The sequence below is a fragment of the Rhea pennata genome, chromosome 1, assembly GCF_028389875.1.
Source record: "Rhea pennata isolate bPtePen1 chromosome 1, bPtePen1.pri, whole genome shotgun sequence".
NCBI classification, from domain to species: domain Eukaryota; kingdom Metazoa; phylum Chordata; class Aves; order Rheiformes; family Rheidae; genus Rhea; species Rhea pennata.
Window position 1 is genome coordinate 171,469,760 of NC_084663.1, and position 24,254 is coordinate 171,494,013.

Here is a 24,254-nt window from a genome sequence, read left to right on the forward strand (position 1 = left end):
CACTGTGTTATACAGTAAAAAAATAAAGAATATGAAAGTTACTATAATTTTTTGACTTTTGGTGCTTTATATTTTGATGTAAAATGTGATGTCTCCCTGAGTTTCTCTGACCTAACAATCCCTATCTTCCTTCCAGGTATTTGGAAAACTCATCTCTGGAGATGCTGAGCCAACCCCAGAACAAGAAGAAAAAGCACTGTTGTCTTCCCCAGAAGGAGAAGAAAAAGTACACAATGTATTTATTTGTATTCTATCAATATTACTTCGCTGCAAAAATTATTCAGGATAATTTTCAACATTTGTCCTTTGTCTTTAAGCTACATAATTTTCAGATCACAACAATATTAAAATGTCACCATTACATGATAAAAAATTGTTATTGATAATTTTCATTAGTGGATTTGAATTCGGCCGTATGGATTTAGTGGAAACATTGTAGTAATGGTAGTGCAAATTATGTCAACAATTACAGAAGAACTTAAAGACTGCAGTAATGATCAGTCCAGAAGTCCCTCTTTCCCAGAATCTTGTCTCTCAAGAGAGGCTAGTGGCTCTGCTGGTGTTCGGGAAAAATGTGTAAGAAAAAGCACTGGTATCTTTTCCCTAGTATACTCTCCTATCTTTCAGTAAACAGTAGTTTAGGAAGTGTTCCTGGTCCTCAAAGAACATAATTTGTTTTTTTCCAGTTCATTTGTAGTTTTGTCTTACCTACTACCTTATGACACTAGTTTTCTTGATTTAATTATTCATTTTGGAAAAGTGTATTTTTGTCTTCTTATACTGCCTGTATGGTAATTTAATTATGTTTCCTGGTTCTTATATTTTTCCTGTACTTACCTTTGCCATTTACTTTTCATATAGCCTTTATTTTTCATATCAAGATATCATTTTTATAGAGGGCTCTTAAGACCTTTGTAAGGTTCTCCCATTCAGTGATGTCTTCTTCAAGCTCAGCCTGAGTCTCTTCAGTTTCTGCTTGTATAAAAGTCATGCTACTCATCCAATCTATCTTGTCACATTTTCTTCTGCACCTTTTATAGCTCTCTGATGAGTTTTTAGAAATGGAATGACCAAAAAGACATTACTGTCTGATTTGTTTGTTTAGCCATTTTCATACCTTTGTATTTACTTGTTTTGAATACCATCTTGATGGCTAGTTATTCAGAATTGTCAGAGTCTTCTGCAACTCTTTATTCAGTGTATATATATATACATTTCATAATAACCAGTCTACCATATTTAGAAGAATAAAATCTCCAAACATTTTTATGTACTAAAAAATATTTTTATAATAGCTATTAGTCATCATCTTAACAGGATTGACTTAATCTTTTCATCTGCCTGAAGTATAAAGTCACTGGTTTTGCATTACTACTTTGAAACTTAGCATACAGATAATTCTGAATTTGAGAAACTACCCATTATTCCCTTTCAAACTTGTCTTGGCTAAAATCAGTTGCTGAATATAATTTTAGCAATCTCTAGTAAGGATAGTAAAGTGATGTTTTAGAAATTAAGCTATCCAAATTATCCCCCTATGAACAATATGCTGACTGGTATACTGTGCCAGGATATTCTACATAGCTCATCCCTTTAGTGTAGGATACAGCTGAAAAATAAAAAGCCTCTTTACCTAATCAATGGATTTTTATGTACAGAAAGTTTTATTAAACCAAAAATTTAAAAAGCCTACCTATCTGTTATTCAGTTGTCATTCAGTTATCTTATACTCTAAAAAAGAAGTATACAAGTTAGGAATTTCAGACACTGCTATCATAGAAATCTCACACTGTCTTCTTTGAGCCCTAATTTCTCTTTTGATTTCTAATACAACAAAATGTCTTGGAAAGATTAAATCTGTTTCTAAAGGAATTCCTACATGATCTTTAAAACAGAAATTTGACACTGTTGCTACATGCTTCTTAGTCTCATTATATATATATATATATATATATATATATGTATGTATATATGTATGTATATTCTGAACAGCTGCAGACAGACAATAATGGCAAAAGTACACAAAAAAAATTTTGGGTAACTTCCAACAATCACTGTAAATCCTGACAGCATTTTGTTGCATTTTGCATGACACACACAATTTTTGAAGATGTTTACTCTTACTATGTTTTTCAATTTGGGAACCATTTGAATATACAAACTGAAAAGTATATTTTGTTACACTGCTTTATAAAGATTTCAGTCAGTGAGTGTATTCAACTGCACGGAGAAGCTGTCTTGGGTAACTATACTTCATTTGTTAGGCTTATTATTTTATCTCATCCTCCAACTTCATATCTTATAAAACAGGAAGAAAATAAATGCATCTAAGATGCATTATTAACCATAATTATATTGATCATGCTTATATATCTTTTTTATATAACAAAAAGCTGCAAACTTTAAGAACAAAATTTGTTGATATTTCATACTAATTGCTGCAGCAGTTAGGAAATGTTTTTGAAACTTATGATATAACATTGCATATCCTTTTTATAAAGGCAACATCAGATGCAGACCTGAAAGAGCACATGGTAGGGATCATATTCAGCCGGAGCAAACTGACAAACTTACAGAAGCAGGTTTGTTCATTCTTAAATGCTTTGATGCTTAGATTTTGTGTATATTGTAATGGGTATGCTCTTTTTCATTAAATATGAAACGTTTTAGTTGACATTTTCAGTTAGAATTTCTGTTGTTCTCTATCATCAAAGTTTGGTTTATGTTTTAAATTATGTATTTGAGTGGGTTTATGTGAAAAATCTGATGAAACTGATAATGAAAAAAGAATCCATGCTAATAGGATAAAAAATGTTGTTACCCTCAATTTAAAATGCTATAGAATTGAGATGTAAATGTACTCATTCATGGTTACTGATAATAGTCCATGACAATAGACGAGAGATTCAGTTACAGAATCTAAATTCTTTCTTCAAACATCTTTTCACCCCATTTTTGCATTAAAACTATTTAAGTTTGATACAGTATAAGACTAAAAAGAGAACCAGTATGTTATTAAATAATTCCTTTCTGCATAGTTAATAACAGCTTGGATTTGTTATTTTGATCATTTACCTTTGTCTTTCTCAATAAAAAGTAGTAGTTATGGTGTACGTTTTTTATTTTAATTTTTTAATATATCAAATAGAGCATCCTTTTATGTTATTTTTATAATACCTATCAGGAGACAAACATTGCAGTAAAGATTTTCATGAAATACAAGAGGAATTCAGTTTCTTTGGAATTCTAATAAATTCTGTATCATGTCTTATACCTCTGACTATACATGCTTTAAAATCTTTCAAATACCCTTTTTGACATGCTTAATGTGAAAACATGCTTTCTAAAATCTCCTGAACTTCCTAAATAGTAGACTCTGCAAGAGCCTATAAGTAGTTCTAATGAGTACTTTTCTTTTGACTGCGTTAACTAAATGTACTTCTTTCTGTTCTATTTTTATTTGAATCTTACATAAAAAGCAAATTAAAGGGCAGATATTTTTAAAAGATTTAATTCAATTAATTTTTTCAAAATGAAGATGAGCAAATTCAGTATTAAATCTAAATATTCTAAATTTGAATTTATTTGGAAAAGTAATTTAAGTAAGACCAAATTTCATAGGCCTTCTGGTTTGGTCACAGCCATGAGAATATTTAACGTGTAATCTTTTTCATTTTGTAAAAGTTTTGATGTTTTACTGTGTATTTGGATTCCGTTTGGATAGGTGTGTGCTCATATAGTCCAGGCCATCCGAATGGAAGCAACCCGTGTGCGTGAGGAGTGGGAGCATGCCATCTCTAGCAAAGAGAATGCCAACTCGCAGCCTAACGACGAGGATGCTGCTTCTGACGCCTACTGCTTTGAGCTGCTGTCAATGGTGCTGGCACTGAGCGGTTCCAATGTGGGCCGGCAGTACCTGGCTCAGCAGCTGACCCTGCTCCAGGATCTCTTCTCATTACTACACACGGCTTCTCCTAGGGTGCAGAGACAGGTGAGAGCTGTTTCTTCATCTATCTTGGTATTCCTAGGAAAATGTCTGTAAAATCATATAATCATGTTGTTAATAGTAAACTACGTACCTGAAATTGTCTTTTGTGTAAGGTAGTTTCATATTTTCACTTCAAAATGTATCAGAATCAATTGCAGATTATTTTAAATTGGGAATAATTGTAAATAAAACAACTTTTTTTTTTTGATATTGCCGTCATCAGTAGAGGCCAAATAGAAAGTTACAAGCATTGGAAGCATTATTTATCATAGACTGTGTTGTACTCCTTTAAATACCAGAGCTGTTATTTACCCATTTCTCAAATGTATGAAGTTTAAAAGCTGGTTTATTTATTTATTTATTACAAATAATTCAGTAGAAAAAGTAGTTCAGTTTTTGGGTGTAGGAGTTAGTAAGGTGATTGCTCATTTTTAAGTACGATCTTATGCCAGTTCACTATGGGGAAGGCATGCAAGAGAGCTACACAGTCATCCCCATTTACATAAGCGCAGCAAATAGTTCAAAGGTAAATATATCTGTTTGCTTTGAGGAGGCCACCATTAGTTCTTACACTTTTGTCATTGTTTCTGCACTTCTTCCTGCCTGGCCTGAAGGCAGAGTGGCAGCTAAAGTTACAAGATAATTAATGATTGTCCTGCTAAAACATCACAACTACGATAAATACGTTGTTGGAAACATGAGGGGAAAAACAGAATCTGACTTCTTTGTGATTTGGGGGGGGGGGAGGGGGTTGTTTTTGTTTTTTACCTTTTTTTGCTCATCAGCATATCTCAGATTTCAACCTTTTATGTTTAAAAGTAAACTGTTAAGGCTTAGTCCTTTCAGTGTAAACAAATATATGCTGCTTTTAGATCAATGTTGTAAAAATTATTCTAGCAGATTTAGAACCATTATTTTATTTTGAGATGCAAAATTACTAGTTATTTAGCTTCTAGTATTAAATAATTGCTTTATCATTATTTTATTTTTTTTTATTTTTAAAATACAAAAATTAGATTAATTGCAATACTAAGATGGCGCAACTTGCGTTTAGGAAACAGAAGGATTAAGACTCCTGAAGAAATACTAGCTTAAACATAAAATTCATACTATTTATTTGATATGTAAATATATTAAACCATATGTGTAAGTAGAACTGGGTTGTGTTCATTACAGGCAAATTGGGATAGTATCACATTAGCTTCTTAAAATTTTCTTTGTTTTTATTTAAGCTATATATTGTAATGCAACAATTGGAGATTTTAAATAGTGATTTGCAGCAGAGCCTTCACTGGTTTAGAGTAGACCCTGAGACAGTTGAAATGTCTATCAAATAGACAGGACCCCAAAATTTAGAGTTCTTTGAGTGTTTCCTCTTATACATACATAAGGTTCACATAGTCTGTGCTGTTTATATCAGAGGCTTTTGATTAGCGGCATCATCTGCCACGTGTCTTAAAAATCTTTATATCTTACTCAGAATATGAATAGCGTGGACGCTTCCTTTCTATTGTTAATGCCCACAGGTAGAGCTTTAATGTCCATGTTCACTTCTGAACTTGAATATTTTGTGTGTAAGTGTGTATTTATATGCACATAATAATATAACATACATACATGCATGTATATGTGTGTGTGTGTGTGTATTTAAAATTTTCCCTTTAGTACAGTTGATGTAGTAGCTAGCTGTTGTTAGCTGATATGCCTTCTCTGTGTGGATTTTTGATTACATTTTCAGGAGTTTTCATATCCATGCTTTGTACATTTTTTTTTCCAATTTTCTGGACTATTAGAATGTCTTATCTCAAGCTGTCTTCCCCTCTTGGCAATTTTGATTCATTGTAGATACGCAAAATGCTTGGGGGGGTGGATTCTTAAAATGTAGAAGCTCTTTCAAAAAAACATTGAAGGCATGAGAAATCAGATCTAAAATGTTACTCCTTAAACTTCCATACATCTTGATTTGAACCAAACCTTGCTTGGCATGTCCAGTTCCACCCCCATTCCACCAGTTGGTGAAGGTGAAGTGTATTAATATATCTCAAGGAAAACTAAGGGAGAGGGAGAAGAATATCATGCTTCTCATTCTCTAGAGGTAGGTGTTTTCTATTCTGAAAAGTCGTAAAGTGGTCTTTCACTGTTCTACCACGAATTTTCCATCATCTAAAGACTATATGCAGAGTGGGTATATCTGTAATGTGCAAATAAATCAAAGTTGTCCAAACACCTGTATAACTGCTATTATAAGGTCAGTTCTAAGCATATTTTTATTACTATATTAAAGTCAGGTGGTATTCAAGTAAGATTTGGTCCTGAAATGTTATGCCTCGTCTCAGTTTATTAATAGCAAATAAACTAGAACTGAGCATATATTGCACTTCAAGGCAAGATAGAAATTTCTTAAAAGTATGAGTTAAATTTAGAAAGTAGATTCATTCTTTCTCACAGAAATAGCTTATGAAGAAGGGAAATGATTTTATTTAGTTTTGCTTGAAAACTGCAGCTGCCCTGCTAAGAGTTTTGGTGTTTTGATTCTTTTTCTAGGTAACATCATTACTAAGACGTGTTCTGCCTGAGGTAACTCCTAATCGCCTGGCTAGTATCATAGGCGTGAAGTCCCTTCCACCAGCAGATATAAGTGATATCATTCACTCAACAGAAAAAGGAGATTGGAATAAACTGGGTATCTTGGACATGTTTTTGGGATGCATTGCCAAAGCTCTCACTGTACAGCTAAAAGCCAAAGGAACTACTATAACTGGGACAGCTGGCACTACTGCAGGCAAAGGAGTTACTACAGTCACACTTCCAATGATTTTCAATTCCAGGTTTGTTAAAAAAATATTACATTATCAAGCTAAGGGCATAAAAGAAACACGTCAGTTATATTCTTTGTCTTTTATGATCTTTGTTTTATAAACTGTAAAATTTATATAATGCTTCTTTGACAGTGAGTCAGTAGTTATTACAGTGCTTGATACAAACTACTGTATGCTGAATGTATGCTATACTTGAGGTAGATTTTGGCAAATAATAACTAATTATTTGTGTTTATTTCATGTACTTTTGTAGCTATATTCGGCGAGGTGAAAGCCACTGGTGGATGAAGGGTTCAACACCTACACAGATTTCAGAGATCATTATCAAATTGATTAAAGACATGGCAGCAGTAAGTTTCTATCTTTTAAATGTATGGGGGATATTCATATATTTCTGATAATGAAAAATACATTTTTCATTAATCTCTTATTACAGTCAGTACTAGGTTGAGCTATTAAAGGTGAGTGAGTGTCAAGAAGAAAAAAAAAAAAGGTAAATCTTTTTGGTAGAGTCCAGGTCTAGGAGTAGTAGAGTTCTGTTTCTGACTGCTAAATATTTATACAGTGTTCAAATAAGTTTTTGGGTGAATCACTGGAACCAAAAATTCAGTGTTGTCTTCTACATTATTAACTTAGAAGCCTGATTTTTGAAGCGTCTTGAGCACTCAGAACTCCAACTAAAAAGTAAAAAGCGTCTGTGAAGTAAGATAATAGTGGGTTTTTGACAAAATTGTATGGAGTTTTTATATGTAAAGTTTCTTTTTTAGATTAGCTTCTTTCAGTCTTACTGACATTTACGTTTATAGTTGTATATTAGTGTCATCATCTGGGCTAAAATTTTCCATGGGTGTATCTGCTTCAGGTATGCTTTTTGGCAGAATAAATGTATAATTAACAGGAATTTGAGGGCGAATTTCAGAAAGTCTATTGGATTTGAAAATACCTGATTTGCCAAGGTCATCCCTGACTTACTTTTTCTATTCTAATCTGAGATCCTAATCTAACTTTGTAGCAGCTAATTAGAATTTTAGTTCTCCTTAATATTTTAAAGGGAACACTATAATAAATTGAGTTTTAGACATTTATATATAGTTTCCTCTTTATAACAGGGTCACCTGTCAGAAGCTTGGTCCCGTGTGACTAAGAATGCTATTGCTGAAACCATCATAGCTCTGACCAAAATGGAAGAAGAATACAGATCACCAGTGAGATGCATTGCAACAACCAGAGTAAGAACTTTACTAGGTTTTACATTAGTTGATTGGAAACATGCAGAAAGAACTCATTATTTATTTACCTTACTTTTTTCTCTTTTTATCTCTTTCATTGTATTTTCTAGAAACTGGGACTCAATTAACCTTAACAGGTTGCTTTTACCTCCCTACCACTGTAGGAATGTTTATAAGCTTTTGATACTTAATAATTTTTTCTGTCATAAAAGACTATGTCAGTTGTCTGTTCCATCTCCTTAGTCGTGTGTTCTGTGCTGTTTGGAAGGCATGTCTCAGAAGAATACCATCTACAGCTGTCACTGTAATAGTTTAAGAAGACCTAAAGTATCCCTGAACATCATGCTAGCTTTCCTGGTGAATGAACTTTGTTAGTTGCTCATGGAGTTGAGTTGCGTTTTTTTGTTTTTTGTTTGTTTGTTTTGGCAATCCAGTAAAGTTTTTCAGCCTCTAATCTGTCATTGCAAAATGCTGTTGTCAAATATTTTTCAGTCTGAGCTGTAGGCCTACTGACGGAAACTTAGTTACCCTCACGTAGCTAATCTCCTTAGGCTTTCACCGTAGTCAGTGGAGAGAAAGAGGGAGAAGCTTCTTCTGAGCTCTTTTCCAGACAATCTCAGATACCTTGTGCAGTCAGGAGAGAACATAGGGAACCTAGTCTAACAGGATAAAGCTACTTTTGGGGATTGTTCTGTTTCCTTCATTTTCTTCTTCTTCCCCCAAAGCCTGCAAGTTTGGGAATGACATGCAAGTGTTGATGATTTCCTGTATTTGCCATATTTCCCTATAGTGTGGTATAGTTGATACTGCTTTACTGTTTCTCTCTTGTGTGATGTTTATGACCATGAAGTGACATACTTTCACGAAAAAGGGTAGCCCCCAAAAATGCTGTTCTTATCTACCAACATTTATATTTATAGTATTGTGATTTTTTATTTAGTATATCTAAAACATTTAATTCTACCTTCCCTTTCAATAGCTGTGGTTGGCCCTGGCATCCCTCTGTGTGCTTGATCAGGATCATGTTGATAGACTATCCTCAGGAAGGTGGATGGGAAAAGATGGACAACAGAAACAGATGGTAAGACTGAAATTCATGTCCTTTTTTATCCATTTTAATTTACTCTGTGGTCAAAGAATTTAGAATAAATGATAAGGAAGTTGCCCTGACCTGACTTTATTCATCCCTTTTGTTCTCCATGAGAATGGCACATACATGTTTGAAATGCTAGTGTTCTAGACACACTCACCTCAGAAAATGAAAATCTCAACTTAAAACAATAATAACTAGCAATTCCACTGGTATCTCAGATGGAGCATGGACTTTCTTACACCTGTAAGATGTATTTTGAGCATAGATTGATTTGGTTAATGAAATAACCTTTATCAGAGCTTCTTCCTTTCTATGTAGATCCCTATGACATAATAATGTTAATTCATCTGTATTGTAATCTTAAGATTCAGTTCTTTTATGGTCCTCAAGAACTTTCCTTTCTCCATGATTTAGCTTCCTCTTCCAGACCTGGATGAGAAAGCGATTACCCTGAAGAGAAAGAAAGACTTTCTAACTGGATATAGTAAATATAGTAAACATACAACACTGACCTAGAGGATTTGTGATTTAATCTGAAGTATAATGGATGGGTGGATGGAGTTGCTGTCCCACATTTTTCATTGTCATGAAGCTTATGTTTTGTTTTTGTTTTTTTTAATGTGAGTCAGGAAAGAGTGAAATAATGAAGTTGGTTGGTTGGGTTAGGTAGATCGCTTTAGAAGGCAAAGGAAAATTGTGCCTTCCTGCTAGCAACTGAGTTTGTTTAGAAAGAGGACACCTCTGAAGCAACTTAATGCAGACAGAAAGAGAATATCGGAGACAGCTAGAGAGAGCTGCAGCAAGAGCAAGGACTAAAACTTGGCTGAGTGAAGGAAGTAGTCACAAAGGTTTCTGAGGTGATTAAAAAGAGACTTTCTCTAGAAAATCAAGGGAATTCTATAGAGCTTGTTGCAAATCAGCTACAGAAAATTGCTCAACTAAGAAAAAATCTGAAGGCTGGAACAGTCTCTGCCAGATCATGAGCAGAGAAACATTTATTTTTTGATCTTTAAGTTCTGGCTTCCCAGCAGATTGGAGTTTTTTACCTAAACGATCAGCTTTGTTTGAATGTATCATTTAATGAAACAGCTTTAGAAACTGAAGGTCTGATTGATGTTTTTAGCTGTGCTCACTTTAAAAACTCATAGATCCACATCAAAACTGAAGGAGTCCAGATCTCTCCTAATGGTAGTGAAAAGGGGCTCAAAAACCCCAGTGTGGTAATACCTGTCAGGCATTCTATGGAGAGGATGAAACAGCAGTCCCACGAAATTAAATAAGGACCTTGTAGGCTTTATGCTGATTTAATTCAGATGGAACGAACCCCATAGGTTGCGCTAGAGATTTTTGTTAACTAATTAAATAACTTAACTATAAATGTGGTTTCCATAGTAAAAAGATTTTATGAAACCAGAATGAACTCGTTTCATCTGTCCTTGTTTCCCCAGAAAGATTGCACCATGGCCTCAGGCTGCCTCTATCATTCTAGGGGGTAGAAGGCCATAAAAGAGGTCTAGTTTGTAGGCAAGAAGGAAAGAGACAGAAATCTGGGCTTGTAACCTGGACTAGTGGAAACCTGAGAGGAGTACCCAAGGTTTAGACAAGTAAGGATATGAGCTGCTGAACCAAGTCTGAAATTCCTCAGTCCTATTGAATAGGAGTATATTCAAATTTTGAGGTGTTTTGTGTGTTTTCCCTACTGGGAATGCTGTTGAAAGGGATCTGATCTAAGTTGCATGAACAATATCATGGAAATCACATGTTTTGGGAACAGAATGGAAAGTCAGTCTTAGAAATATGCATAATCAAGTTGGTCATTGAGCTCTTACTTGTATAGATATTTTTAATTGTAAAACCCAGGGGTCTTTATTGAATTAAAAATATCTCATATCAATAGAATAAGTAAATTCTATTGTGTATTTTGAAGTTTGCTACCTAGAATGTATTCTCTCTCCATTATGGATGACCTACAGTTTTCATTAAGTACTTTAATGGAGTAAATATATTTTATTACAGTAATTAAGGATAAATGCCTTGCATATTGATTTATCAGTATGAGATATATCAGAACTTCTCTGTTAAGATACCTGTAACCCATGATAGCACATAAATCATTCTGAATAACTCAGGCTACTTGAAAATGATTTCTCAAATATATTGTTGAAGAAAAGTTTTGTTGCATCAAGCAAAATATGAAGTCAGAAGAACTGATGTAGAACTGTGAAGCTTTTGTGTCCAGGACTAATTGTTTAGATACAGATTATAAGATATAATTAATAGTCTAAACAAGCTCTTTATTGCCCCTTATTGATTTTCTTGCCTCATTTTTTGAGAGAATAAAGACAGAGAAGTTGAAAGGAAATGAGAGATTTAATAGAGAGAATTATTTAATTATATTTTTTCATTCTTTCCAGCCAATGTGTGATAACCATGACGATGGCGAAACTGCTGCAATTATTTTATGTAATGCCTGTGGGAATTTGTGTACAGATTGTGACAGATTCCTTCATCTCCATCGACGAACGAAAACTCACCAGAGACAGGTAGAGTATAGATGATGTTATATTGTAGGCATTTCATATATTGTATGCATTTCCCCGGTTAACAGCTAAGAAAACAGTAGTAGCAAGAATCAAATCTGCCAATAGTGTTCTTTTTTATTTTGGAGTTGGGATAGATAAGTTTCCATCTGATTCTTTGTTCCATTTTAGTTAAATTTCCTTCTCCTTCGTCTTTTGAAAAAGATTGCAGAATCATGTAGCAGTCTAATTCTAGGGAATTTATGCTACATTACTTTTATGCTACATCCCTTTTTCCTTTCTCATTCTCACATTGTTTAGAAATGTTTCTCAGGAAATATCTAGGAACAGCATAGCCTTTCCTAAATATATGTTGATTCTTTATTTCTTTTAAATTATCTCCTTTACTTCTTCTATCACATAGGATCAGCGCTTGTTACCTCCTTCATTTTTTATTTTTTTAATATCCAGGAAGACCACTTGACAATGAATTTTTCTACTGGTTCCGTTATGTCAATCTTCTCATATAAGATCTTCAGGTTCCCTTTAAACACAAAAATGTGTTGTCATATCAACAGGCTTGAAAATTCCCTAATTTCTTCTAGTTTGTTTTTTAGGGACATGATGTATTTCGTCTCTAAATGACTTAAATGGGTTTTTGTAACTTACTGTGTACTTCTCCAGTTAATACTTTGTTGTGTTACTCTTTTATCCCTTCTGCCTCTGAACCTGAAACTACATTCTCCTTGTGATATTGTCACTCATTTTTTTTTCTCATTGAGAATTTACATTGAGTATGTTGTTACTTTTGAAAATACTGAACATTCCTTCTTTATTGACCTTTAATGCTCTTTTGTGTTTTTTGTTGTTCTTCATTTTACTGAATCCCTATGACTGCTTACCTTTGTAGAGAGGCTAGGATAGCAGAGTTCAGTAATAAAGTTAATTCAATAGAAATCATTCCTCAAACTCCTTCTTTGAGTGCACCTATGTTAGACTTTTAGTTTGGATTGGCAATGTGCTTTTGAAACAGATCTGATCATCTCTCCTTATTGTGCTTTGATTCGTGTTACAAAGCAGTCCTGGAGTGCACGAACTGAAATCCTTCCAGGTGAAACTGAAGGAAATGATAGATCTGGGGGCACACCTAGTGCCCTCTAACTGCTAGCGGGCATTTGGTCCAAGGGATCAGACTAGGGCAAAGAACATGTATGAGGTAAACGTCAGAAACTTGGCACCAACTATTTCACTCTATAGATCTATTCCTTGGTGACTCGGTATTTGTAATGCAGACTCAGCCTTGAAGTTGCATGTGGATCTATTCTCTTCCATTTCTTAGCTAAAATCTTTACAATCTCCTCTGAAATTTTCCAGTTTTATCATCTTAAGAAGATTATTTTGTATGTCTGCTTCCCTGTCATGTCACATCACAGTCTAGTCTCATTTATTTTTCTGATTTCTCCTATATAGCCTGTTCAGATTACAGTTGATAAAAGTAAGTTCTTACCTCACATAAGCTCTCACATCTCTCCTTTAATCTGTCCGAAAGAGCTATTTATCAGACTTCACTATTGACCTCTAAAAGCATGTTTAAACTTTTAATCTTTATTTACCAACTTTACCTTTACATCTCTCATGTCTAGCCCCTCAATTTAAATTTTAGATTCTGTCATAATCACTGTCTGCTATCTTCTGTTAGCTTCCTTTTCTATGTCCAGCTTCTGTCATACACCATTTACTGTATTTTCTCCCATCCAGGAAAGGACAGTCTGTAAGTTATTATGACCTGTTATACAAATCCTTCCTGAAGAAATTAGTTTTTTCATGATTCCAGTACAAATAAAATAGTTGAAATTGAGTTTATACATCCATACCAAGGACAATTCTAACTTCTACTGCATTGCAGGTGAAATTAATGAAAACAGAATTGTTTTCAAAACCTAGGAAAGGAGGAAAAGGAAAAACCACATAAAATCCACTAAGGATTTCATGCAGTTGCTTGATATTATGAAATTTTTAAAGTCTCCTGATTTAAGCTAAAAGTATTCAGTGTATACGCTAAAATTTTAAGTAACCTGTTCCAGAGAAACTAGGCTCACCTAATGGACTAGAAAATAACTTATTTGTAACATACAACACAGTGAGTGACTAAAAAGAGAAAATGTGAAGAAATTATGGATGACAATAACATGAAATGCCTTGATGCATTATATGGATAATAAATAAGAATGTTCAGATTGAAGCTTGATATTGTCTTGAAAGTCATTAACAGGGTCATACCAAAATCACTAATCTGTCAGGGCCATACCAAGCTTCAAAGAAAGTGACAGAGCATCTCTGGATGGGACCTTAGCATGAACCAAGTGTCGGGATGAAAGCGTATTATTGTGTCAGTGATTTAAAACTGTTTTCGTGTATCTAGGCAATTGACGATAAGTGATTTGACTCAGCCAGTAGACCTTAACATATTGTCTTAATTAAACAATAATAAACATGTTTAGTTGGAATTAACCATCTTCTGCACGATGAAGACAGATTTATCTGATGACTAATCAGCGTGGCTTCCTGACTTTTGCTCGTGGAAATACCCTGGCTATTTCTTAATCTTATTACCTCTGATTCCTCCCAATCATCTCATTTTGTATTAACAGAACTAAAGTTAATTTAGATGTAAATTCTTTATAATTTTCACTGCTACTTTGATAAACTACTAACACAGATATGTGGAGATAGTTCTAATGTTACGCTATGGCCTACTGAGTGAGTTGAATAGTAGTTATGACTCCGAGTTGTATATTCAGTAAATTAGAAAAAATGTTGTGCAGCTCTCTTCTTAGCATTGTTGCACTACTGTTTTCCAGGCCTCTTAGTTCCCAGCCCTGTCAGTTCAAATGTTAATTTTATATATTTTTACTTTAAAAACAAAAAGCTACACAACTTTTATCCATTCTGCAGTATATACAAATTATGGAATGTATAATAAAATTGCAGTAGACGTGTAATCTATAAAATACTTGATGAAAATCCAAAGAGATAGTGACAAAAATAACGTAAGGATACTGTTTATTATCTGTTTGGTTAAACTGACAGGTATTCAAAGAAGAAGAAGAAGCTATCAAAGTTGATCTTCACGAGGGCTGTGGTAGGACCAAACTTTTCTGGCTGATGGCATTAGCAGATTCTAAAACTATGAAGGCTATGGTGGAGTTCAGAGAACAGACAGGTAAAACACAAGTGCTGCTGCTTGTTCTTTATCCCAATTATTTTTACCTTATTGAGCATTTGTCAAAAAAAAAAAAAAAAAAGAAAGAAAGAAAAGAAAACTTGGAGTTTCCTCCTGCTTTAGGACAATGCTTTTGATAGTTGCTTGTTAATAAAAATAAAATATTTTAATGCTTTTCGGTGATTGGTGATAACTTGGTGCTTGGACCATTAAAAAATGAAGAGGGTCTGCTCAGGAGGGATGAACAAATACAACATATTTGAAGCAGAAAGCTGCTAGCAAAGTAGGACATTGAAGGTAGGATTCATCTGGCCAGTTGTGTAGATCCACGGTTTGAATATCCACATCTATAGTGGTTGTCTGACATCCCTTTGTAGTTGATAGATAGGAACACGTTAGGGCACTTATTCTAAATAGTTGTCTAAAGTAAGATTGATAAATTGCCCTGAAGTCCTTATTTCCTTTCTTCAACTACAGAAATCACACGATGTTTATATCTGATGTAGATGTCTGTATTGTTGATGTCTGAAGATAAGTATCAGTCAAAAAAAACCCTGAATTCTTAGTTTAGGAAGGTTCTAAAAAGCCCAACCAATTTCCATCACAATTTTAGCTGCATTTTAAATTGTGTGGCTGTCAGCATGAAACACTCTTCTGTACTTGTTGCTAAGTTGCCTACTATTCTTTCAGTCTCGTCAAATAGAATATATACATTTTTCTTGAAGTCTTTTTCTGTCAAGAGTTAATGGTAATTTTCATTATCCACAAGTAGATGCATTGCCTGAAGAACAGTGGGTTCTGTAATGTGTTCTTACTGTTCAAAAGCTGAAATTCATCTTCATTTATTTACTACTGTGTTGATGGTATATTTGAAGGAACGAATCCTAAGCTATAGTGTATTTTTAATAAATAGCTGTGGCTAATTTGCCAAGCCCAATTAAACAACTTTTTTAATTATAAAAAGGTACATGATAATGACAAGTATTTTCAAAATAGGCAGAGGTTTATTGTCTTAGAAAACTTTAGACTTTCTGAATTATCTGTGCCTACTTTGATTAACAGTTGCCATTTGCTTGTTTTATGTGATTTTGTTTATATGTCCTGTGTTAGGATATTAATCACTTATATTTCATTATGACAGTTTTCATTTTTGTTTGTTTTGGGGGGACATAGGCAAACCGACCACTAGCACTTCTGAAGCATGCCGTTTCTGTGGCTGTAGGAGTGGAACGGAGTTATCAGCAGTGGGGAGCGTTTGTTCTGATACAGATTGCCAGGTGTGTACTCTATATCGATCATCATGAGTAACTTAGGACAGAAGAGGCTGTAGGATCTAAATAATTTATTTTGAAAAACCTTATTCATACTAGTAGTGCATTTTAAATCACAGCTCTTACAAGAAAAAGGTTTTAGTGTTGAATTTGGTTTGAGTATTACATTACCATGTATTACAATATAATTACAGTATTTATAAGTTTGTAAACATTCATTTTAATTACAGACTACAAACACTAATTCTCAAATGAAATTCTTGGTAGTTTCTTTACATTATTATCTTCAAAAGTATCTCAGTTTTCACAATAGTGTTCCAGTTACGAAATAAAATATACTCTGTCACCATGAAGTCTAGTGTATGGAAAAGTTTGATAAAAGTAATTTGAGTAACAGCCTGTTTACATCATGTGAGCACAGAACATCTAAGAGTAGGGATTGTCTGACCAGGTTTTTCGATCAGCTTGTGATCCTTATGTGAGGGGATGTGTTTTAAATAGGTGTTACAATTTTTAAAAGATGATTTAGTATGCTGAATACCCTACTATTAGGAAATTTTACATTAAAACAGGGTGTTTATGTTGTGCTTCGCCAAAATAGGTTTTCATTACATAAATTATGGTTTCTTCAGGCCATTGCTATTCAGGAGTAACACACTGTAGGTAGGTGAAGGTATCGGTTCTACCTCAAGTACACAAAATGCGCAGTGTTTTCTCCCAAATATCTGCTGTGACAAAGATAACATACATCATGATTCTTCCACCCAAGTTTCATTGTATGAAATGGCAGTACTTCAAAAAGTAGCACAATATCAAACCTTTTCTTCAAGGAGGGGGAAAAGATTAATTCAATTATTTCCTTTTACTAGGAATATGCTAAAATTGCCTGTAGCAAGACACACCCGTGTGGCCATCCGTGTGGAGGCGTTAAGAATGAAGAGCACTGCTTGCCGTGCTTGCATGGTTGTGATAAGAATGCTACCACTCTTAAACAAGATGCCGATGACATGTGCATGATCTGTTTTACTGAAGCACTTTCAGCAGCACCAGCTATCCAGGTTGAGCTTTTTTTCCCCCCTTTTTTAAGAGATGAATACTATGATAGTAATGTTAAATGTGGAAAATTTTTAAATATAAAGTCACTGGAGTTATACTTTTATAAATTTCAAAATAGGCAGTATGAAAATAACAGTAACTGTATGAAAGTTGATTGAAATGCTCTTTTGTTCTGTTATTAACACGATTTCAAGAAAGAAAATTGCATCAATTTAGTTTGTCAAGTATGTTGTATTTTATAAATGAGAAAAACAACCAAGGTGGTTAGTGGATATATTTAATATGTATTGGTATATCCACTGGTTATTTTGGAGTGGAAATATTATGATTTTAAAAACTATTTCATAGTCTTTCTCTTTGTTAAAAAGAAAACGGTGGTCCTCCAAGTTTTTAAATCATTTGGTTGTGGATTTGATACATTTATAACTACAAATAACTACATACATTACAGTGGTTAATGTAACTTCAGTGTTCACTTATATGTGTTCTTTTTCTAAAGTTGGACTGCAGTCATGTATTCCATTTGCAATGCTGTCAACGAGTACTAGAAAACAGATGGCTTGGGCCAAGGATAACTTTTGGGTTCATGTCCTGTCCTATTTGCAAGGTAAAATTTGCAAGCTACGTGTTTACTGTCTAGGTCAAGAGAGTTATCTAATACTATCCTAAACGATAATACTGTCATTCATTACGAAAAAACAAAGGAATACATCACTTGTTTCCTTAATTTCTCATGTCACTAAAGAAAGAGTATCACCAATGTATCATTTTACCTTCCTAACTGTTCCCTGAAGTAAGATGGTTCTTAAAAAGTAATGCAGACATTATCTTAATACTCTTCTATTCTTAGAACCATCAGTTTGTAACTTCCCAAGAATGAGGCACAACAGGCAGGCACAGGAAGCAGAGGAAAGAAAGAAATAATCTTCACTGATATTATCTCAAGCAGGAAAGCTGGGTTCTCTCTTTTTATACCTGCTTTACTTTTCAGTACAAGAAGGACAGAGCTGAATATGTGCACCTACACTTAATTCAGTTTAAATTGCTTGAAACTCTTACAATCTACAGATTTGTAATTACAGTAAACAAAAGAATATGATAGCTGCTGGAAAAAAAGAGCACATTAAAACCTAGAAACATTGAATGGCAGCCATTCCTGCCTGCCATTTTTTTTTCCTTTCAGTGCTGTATTTTGGTAATTGTAACAGCTCCTGATTTTTAAGTGACAAATATGTGATACAGAGTACTATCAGGTATCATTCTTACTGCTGAGCAGTAAGTGGAAAAGGAATAGAATTAGAGAAAATACATGATCAGAATATTGGTGTATTATGGTGAATCTTTCATGTATCCTTTGTGACCGTTAGAGTTTATTGTAAGGGCTGATTAATTTATATTACAAAAAGCTCTGTAAAAAGCATACCTGTTTACTATTTTTACAGCAAGTAAAGTATGTGCTATGCCAGCCTTTTCTTGAAACATTCATTCTAATATTACTTGAGCACTGTGTTTTTATGGCATTCATTATGCTTTTTGTATTCTACCATAACACAAATTATTACAGCTATTATAATAAGATACAAGGTATTTTAACTAGTTTTCTTCATTTCAGAACAAAATTAATCATACAGTATTAAAGGATTTGCTTGACCCAATCAAAGAACTCTATGAAGATGTAAGAAGAAAAGCTCTAATGAGATTGGAATATGAAGGGTTGCACAAAAGTGAGGCCATCACAACACCAGGTGTTAGATTTTATAATGACCCAGCTGGCTATGCCATGAACAGATACGCTTATTATGTTTGCTACAAGTGCAAAAAGGTATGACAATTAGTACTTCTTCAGATTACATGCATATATTAGTTTCAAAAGTCATTTCGTTAAGAATGTGGCATGTATTTAATACAGTGTATGGAGCAAGAAAGCAGAAAAAGAAAATTATGTTGTTAAATCTTAAAAAGTTATTAGGCAGATTCAAAATACATAGTTTCTGTCTTGTGAAACTTAGGAGTATATACAGACCAATTCAGAAACCAAATGAATATTGAGGTGATAGCCTTCTTAAAAGAATGTGCAGATATTATTGTGCTAGGATATCAAGATTTTCACTTCTAATCACATTTCAAATGAATGTTAAAGCAGTATACAACATAGGTTTCATTTTTAACTCTTTGATATGTGGAGTTGATCCCAAAGATTTCATCTAAATATTACTGAGTTGGAGTTCATTGGAAATGCAAGAAACAGTGAATTTGGGGTAGAAAAATGACCACTGCTGCAAACTTATTGATGTGGTTTTCCCCAGTGATAGTCTCAGATGACAAGAGCTTCTGTAATTTCAATTTATGATACTAGAAGTGATAGTGCAGTTGTTTAGGAGGGGCATAATGCAACTCTGCTACCCTTAAGTGATTATACACAAGTGCAGATCTTAGCACCTTGAGTTCTAATGAAGTGCAGCAACTGTGGAGCTGGTGGCCAGATGTTTTAGAAGAATTAAAAGGGAATTAAAAGAGGAATTGTGCAGTCTAGCCTGCTGGACTCTGGGTCAAATACATACAATTTTCTTCAGCTAGAGGGTGTGAAATGTAAAATGAAGACAAAATACTTATATAAACAGCCCCGGTTTCCCCACCACCAGAGAAGAGAATACAAATATTCTTTATCTGTACAACGACCAGGGTTAGAGAAGTTTTGGATATTCACTGATCCCCTCCCATTATTGTTTTGGTTTTTTTTTTTGTTTTTTTTTGGTTTTTTATCTGAGAGTGATTTTAGTGTGCATTTTCTTCTTGCATATCTTTTTTTCCTTTTGCCTTTAGGTATGAATGGAATGAGTCCATTCTGTGATAAAATTTTCAAGGAAAAACTTAATAATTTTTCTGTTAAATGGAAATGTACAATTTAGAGCTAGAGGAGAAAGGACCGACTTCACTTCCATATGCTGGAGAAGAGCAATAGCAATTCCAGCTCACTACTAAATAGTTACTAGGTTCACTTTGTTCCTGCCTCCCACAGTTAATCAATTTTCACTCCTCATCCTGTAGCAACTTACCTAGAATATGTTTTTGGCTTCCCTCCAAAAATACTTTCTTATTTTGGTCTTGTTTTCTCCCATTTTTATTCCTGTCACATTTTCTCCTACTTTCAAGTAATTAATACTCAGTACTTAAGGGTTTTTCTTGTTTCCTTCCTCTTCCTTACTTTGTATCTTGTTACTGCCTTTTGCATCATGTCCATGTCTTATTTATTTTCTTAATTCCTTCCCTTCCTCCAGCCTCTGTTCACCCCAAATTAATAACTAATTCCCTAACACACATGCCTTAGGATTTTCCCTTTTCTTTTAGTCTGAAGAGTTTGGGGGGAGTTGGGCTGTTCGGATTTTTCCTTCCTTGCCTTGAGACCACTCTCCCTTTCCTTATACAAATGTACAACTCATTGTCACTGCAAAAAGGAGTCATTGTATGAACTACAGAACTGTTGAGCGCAGAGTTCTGTGTATTAGCTCATCCGATGGTAGCATGGGAAGCGTGGATGTCACTTTTTGTCTCATCTCACCTTCCTTTCCATTTGGAAATATTTTAGTATAGGAGGAGATCCATCAAAGCTGGCAGTCTTACTTGGTGCATTTTTTGTGCCCAATGTGTCCTGGTAGAATAAGGTGAGAAAGTATACTGAATCTGCAGAAAGCTGTAGATTTATCATTATAAGAGATCCTACATGAGCATAAAAACAAACTTACTTCATTCTATTCACTTCTGCTAGTTAAAAGTCCTCCTAGCAAACCATTTCTGTGTTACTTTGAGTCTCAATCCTGTCTTTCTCATGCACAGTTCATAGAACATCATAAGGCTATTACAAAAGCCTTACTATACAGTCTCCTGCATAAATCAGGGTATATTAGACAGGTTTTGGTCTTGTTTGTCATGAGGTTGAGAGACATTGTCTTGGTGTCCCAAAAGCATGTATACAGAAAGAGTCACAGAGTCAAGATTACTCAGCGTAGTGGAGACTATACTAATGGCCTTTATTCATCACCTTCCCCTTAGAGATTGATTTTATTAAGATAAAAGTTGTCTATGATCTAACGTCTAATCATTCCTGTATCAAATTTAGGCATATTTTGGTGGTGAGGCTCGTTGTGATGCTGAGGCTGGGCAAGGAGATGACTATGATCCAAGAGAGCTTATTTGTGGTGCATGCTCTGATGTTTCAAGGGCTCAGGTGAGCAAAGAACTTGTGTTCATGTTTTTATTTCCTTGTGAAGCTTTTCCTTATGAGTACCTGAGCTGTACAATAGTTCACATTCATTTACAATTATATGTATTGTATGATTTTAATCTGTACTTCAGAATATAGAAATATATTGTTCAGATTATTACAGCAAGGGTACTTCATTTATCAGTGTTTGTTTTCTTTCTATTTAGATGTGTCCCAAACACGGTACAGATTTCTTAGAGTACAAATGCCGCTATTGCTGTTCAGTTGCTGTTTTTTTCTGTTTTGGGACAACACATTTTTGCAATGCTTGCCATGATGATTTCCAAAGAATGACAAGCATCCCTAAAGAAGAACTTCCACATTGTCCTGCAGGTAGTATTTTTCCAAAACAAATCTATCATGCTAAATTCTCAGATAAGTAATTACTTCTAATTGGTATTCTTACATTTTCTTGCTGATAATTTTTAGAAATTCTATGTGGTCTGTCATAAAATTTTTAAATTCAGCATTTTAAGTAATCCTAGGATGAGTTTGTTCTACATGGTTTTTCTCTTTTTATTTTTTCTTTTGTTTTGCTTTCTTGGCAATAATACAGATGGTGCTGTTGTCATATAAGACTGATCTTTGAAACATGAAACTGTAGCTACTTTGTTACAGGAAAACACTTTAATTTACTTTCAGCAACCCAGACTCCAGGTGTGACATGCTGTATTACAATTATAGTAAAAAACAGAGCATTGCAATTAAATGATATATCTCAATTTAGGTATCTCTCCTCTGTAAACTATTGCCAATGCCTTAGTTTCTCACTTCATGTGTCATCGATTTGATGCTGGTCTCATTAAATCATGTTGTATGTCTTGTTGTTGGAAAACAAGTAAGATCATTTTGATTAAGATATTTACATGGAAAAAGGGAAACAAAAAAAGATGAGCAGTTCCTGATGTAATCTTAAAATTACTCTATTGTAGAGCGTAAGTCTTGTTCATATTTACAGATGTTGATTTTACATTGTGCTAATTTTTTGACCATACTGACGAAAAGAAATTTATTTTGTTTTCTCCCTGTAAGCCTGTTGCGTTTTTTGCTTTGATGAATTCAATTTATTTAAATTACAGACAGTCTGGTCATTTGGGTTTCTCTTCAAATATGAATTTAATGTTTAGCATAACTTAGTGGTTTAGGGAGACAGCACTTCTTGCTCATGTTTATTTAGATCTAATTGAATGGCATTTTCTTCTCTTTATGTATTAACCCTTCAGACTCCCTGCTTGTATTTGACCATGTGAAAGCACTTTGCTATCTACTGTTTCCTAAGCTTTCATTATTGATGCTTTATGAATTAATACTACAGAAATATTAGCTTTACTTAACATATTTCTGAGGAAATGTATGTATTTATTTACATCTAGTTTACAAACATTAACATCTCTTTTTTTTTTCCTTCCTCTCGTCACTCTAAAATTTACTGTAGGTCCCAAAGGTAAACAACTTGAAGGAACAGAATGTCCACTTCATGTTGTCCATCCACCCACTGGAGAAGAATTTGCTCTGGGTTGTGGGGTTTGCAGAAATGCTCACACTTTTTAGACTAGCCTTTTTTTTTTTAACCAGAGCAAAGCAGGTGCCCTCATCCCTCAAGTGTCCTGAGAATAAAGTTCAGTTGGGATGAGGATGGGACCATTTCATAACCCAGGTAAAAGGAACAATTTACAGTGCAAGAAGGATGCCAAATACCATGTACATAATTCTTGCTGTGAGAAATTGACATGTTTTGAACCAAGACATCAAAACTTGTGAGGTGTTTGCATGTGGCCATTACAGTCATCGGCTAGGAAACATTGGACATTTACAAATAAGTAATTGCTATTAAAGGATCCGTGTGTCTGTGGATTATGAATGATGCTGACTTTCAGGAGAAAGAAAAAAATATTGATTATTGTATACTGACTTTTTGTAATCTTGTACAATTGTAACGCATCACAAGTGGGGATAGGAAAGAGGAATATTCTGGTTTATTTCCTAGACTGTTATAAAAAAATTGTGTTAGGAAGGCATAAATGTAACAAGTATCATGCTGTATATAAAGGTATCAATGTTTGTCCTGTATGAGAATAATTAAATTACAACAGCAGTTTCATTTAAACTTCTGGGTTATGTTTGAGCCTGAAATTTTAATGAAGTGCAATACTGAGTGTGCCTCATATCTTGCAGCTGTAAACATAATGGAATGTACATGTCAATAAAGCCACTGTACATTTTTATACAGTGAAAGTCTAATGAATGTGTAAGCCTCAGTTTTCAAAGATGTTTTTTAAAACAAGGTTTATTTCTCGTACTTATTTCTACAGATTCTTTTAAAAAGTAGGAAAGTTATTGGGTAAACTGATGGTTATAGAATTACTTAAAAGATGAAGAATGCTGCTCAAATCTTCTTTAAAAGAAAAGCTGGATAATTGTACTAGAATTCATGTAAAATACTATTCAGATTTCCACTCCTGCCAGTGTTTTGGAACACAACAAAAAAATTAATTTTATTTTTATCAGTTGTTAAGAATCTTCTTTGAGTAATATATCACCTCCACCTTTGGTACAAATAACCTTTTGCCATGAATCCAATAGTATTCATTTAGCAGAGTCCCTGTAATCACAACAGTGTGAGCAAAATGCAATCTTTTAAGTAAAGGCTTTATTTCCTATAAGGTTCTCTCTGCAGCCTTCTGTGTTAGATATGCTCAACTCCTTTTCTAGTGTTTCTATCTTAAAATTAGTTAAGGGATGTTATATGGGCTTCTCTCTGGCAGGCCCCCGGGCTGAGGGATCCCTCCTGCCTG

At 34.1% G+C, this 24,254-nt stretch overlaps 1 protein-coding gene across 17 annotated transcripts in view; it reads left to right on the forward strand.

Moving 5' to 3' along the window:
• MYCBP2 (MYC binding protein 2) overlaps nucleotides 1–23,700 on the forward strand; it is a 212,074-nt gene extending 188,374 nt beyond the window's left edge. For 15 of the 17 annotated variants that reach the window (XM_062566861.1, XM_062566864.1, XM_062566871.1 and 12 more), the window contains 16 exons: nucleotides 137–235; nucleotides 2,502–2,582; nucleotides 3,725–3,991; nucleotides 6,533–6,816; nucleotides 7,061–7,157; nucleotides 7,917–8,036; nucleotides 9,016–9,117; nucleotides 11,544–11,672; nucleotides 14,739–14,871; nucleotides 16,045–16,148; nucleotides 17,012–17,200; nucleotides 17,698–17,805; nucleotides 18,811–19,020; nucleotides 21,316–21,423; nucleotides 21,627–21,792; nucleotides 22,895–23,700. In XM_062566861.1, coding sequence (XP_062422845.1) covers nucleotides 137–235; nucleotides 2,502–2,582; nucleotides 3,725–3,991; nucleotides 6,533–6,816; nucleotides 7,061–7,157; nucleotides 7,917–8,036; nucleotides 9,016–9,117; nucleotides 11,544–11,672; nucleotides 14,739–14,871; nucleotides 16,045–16,148; nucleotides 17,012–17,200; nucleotides 17,698–17,805; nucleotides 18,811–19,020; nucleotides 21,316–21,423; nucleotides 21,627–21,792; nucleotides 22,895–23,010 — 2,313 coding nt within the window. In that variant the 3' untranslated portion in view covers nucleotides 23,011–23,700. The remainder of the gene's footprint in view (nucleotides 1–136; nucleotides 236–2,501; nucleotides 2,583–3,724; nucleotides 3,992–6,532; nucleotides 6,817–7,060; nucleotides 7,158–7,916; nucleotides 8,037–9,015; nucleotides 9,118–11,543; nucleotides 11,673–14,738; nucleotides 14,872–16,044; nucleotides 16,149–17,011; nucleotides 17,201–17,697; nucleotides 17,806–18,810; nucleotides 19,021–21,315; nucleotides 21,424–21,626; nucleotides 21,793–22,894) is intronic. The other 2 variants (XM_062566863.1, XM_062566878.1) reach the window with 1 other exon arrangement.
• The last annotated feature ends 554 nt before the right edge of the window (nucleotides 23,701–24,254 follow it).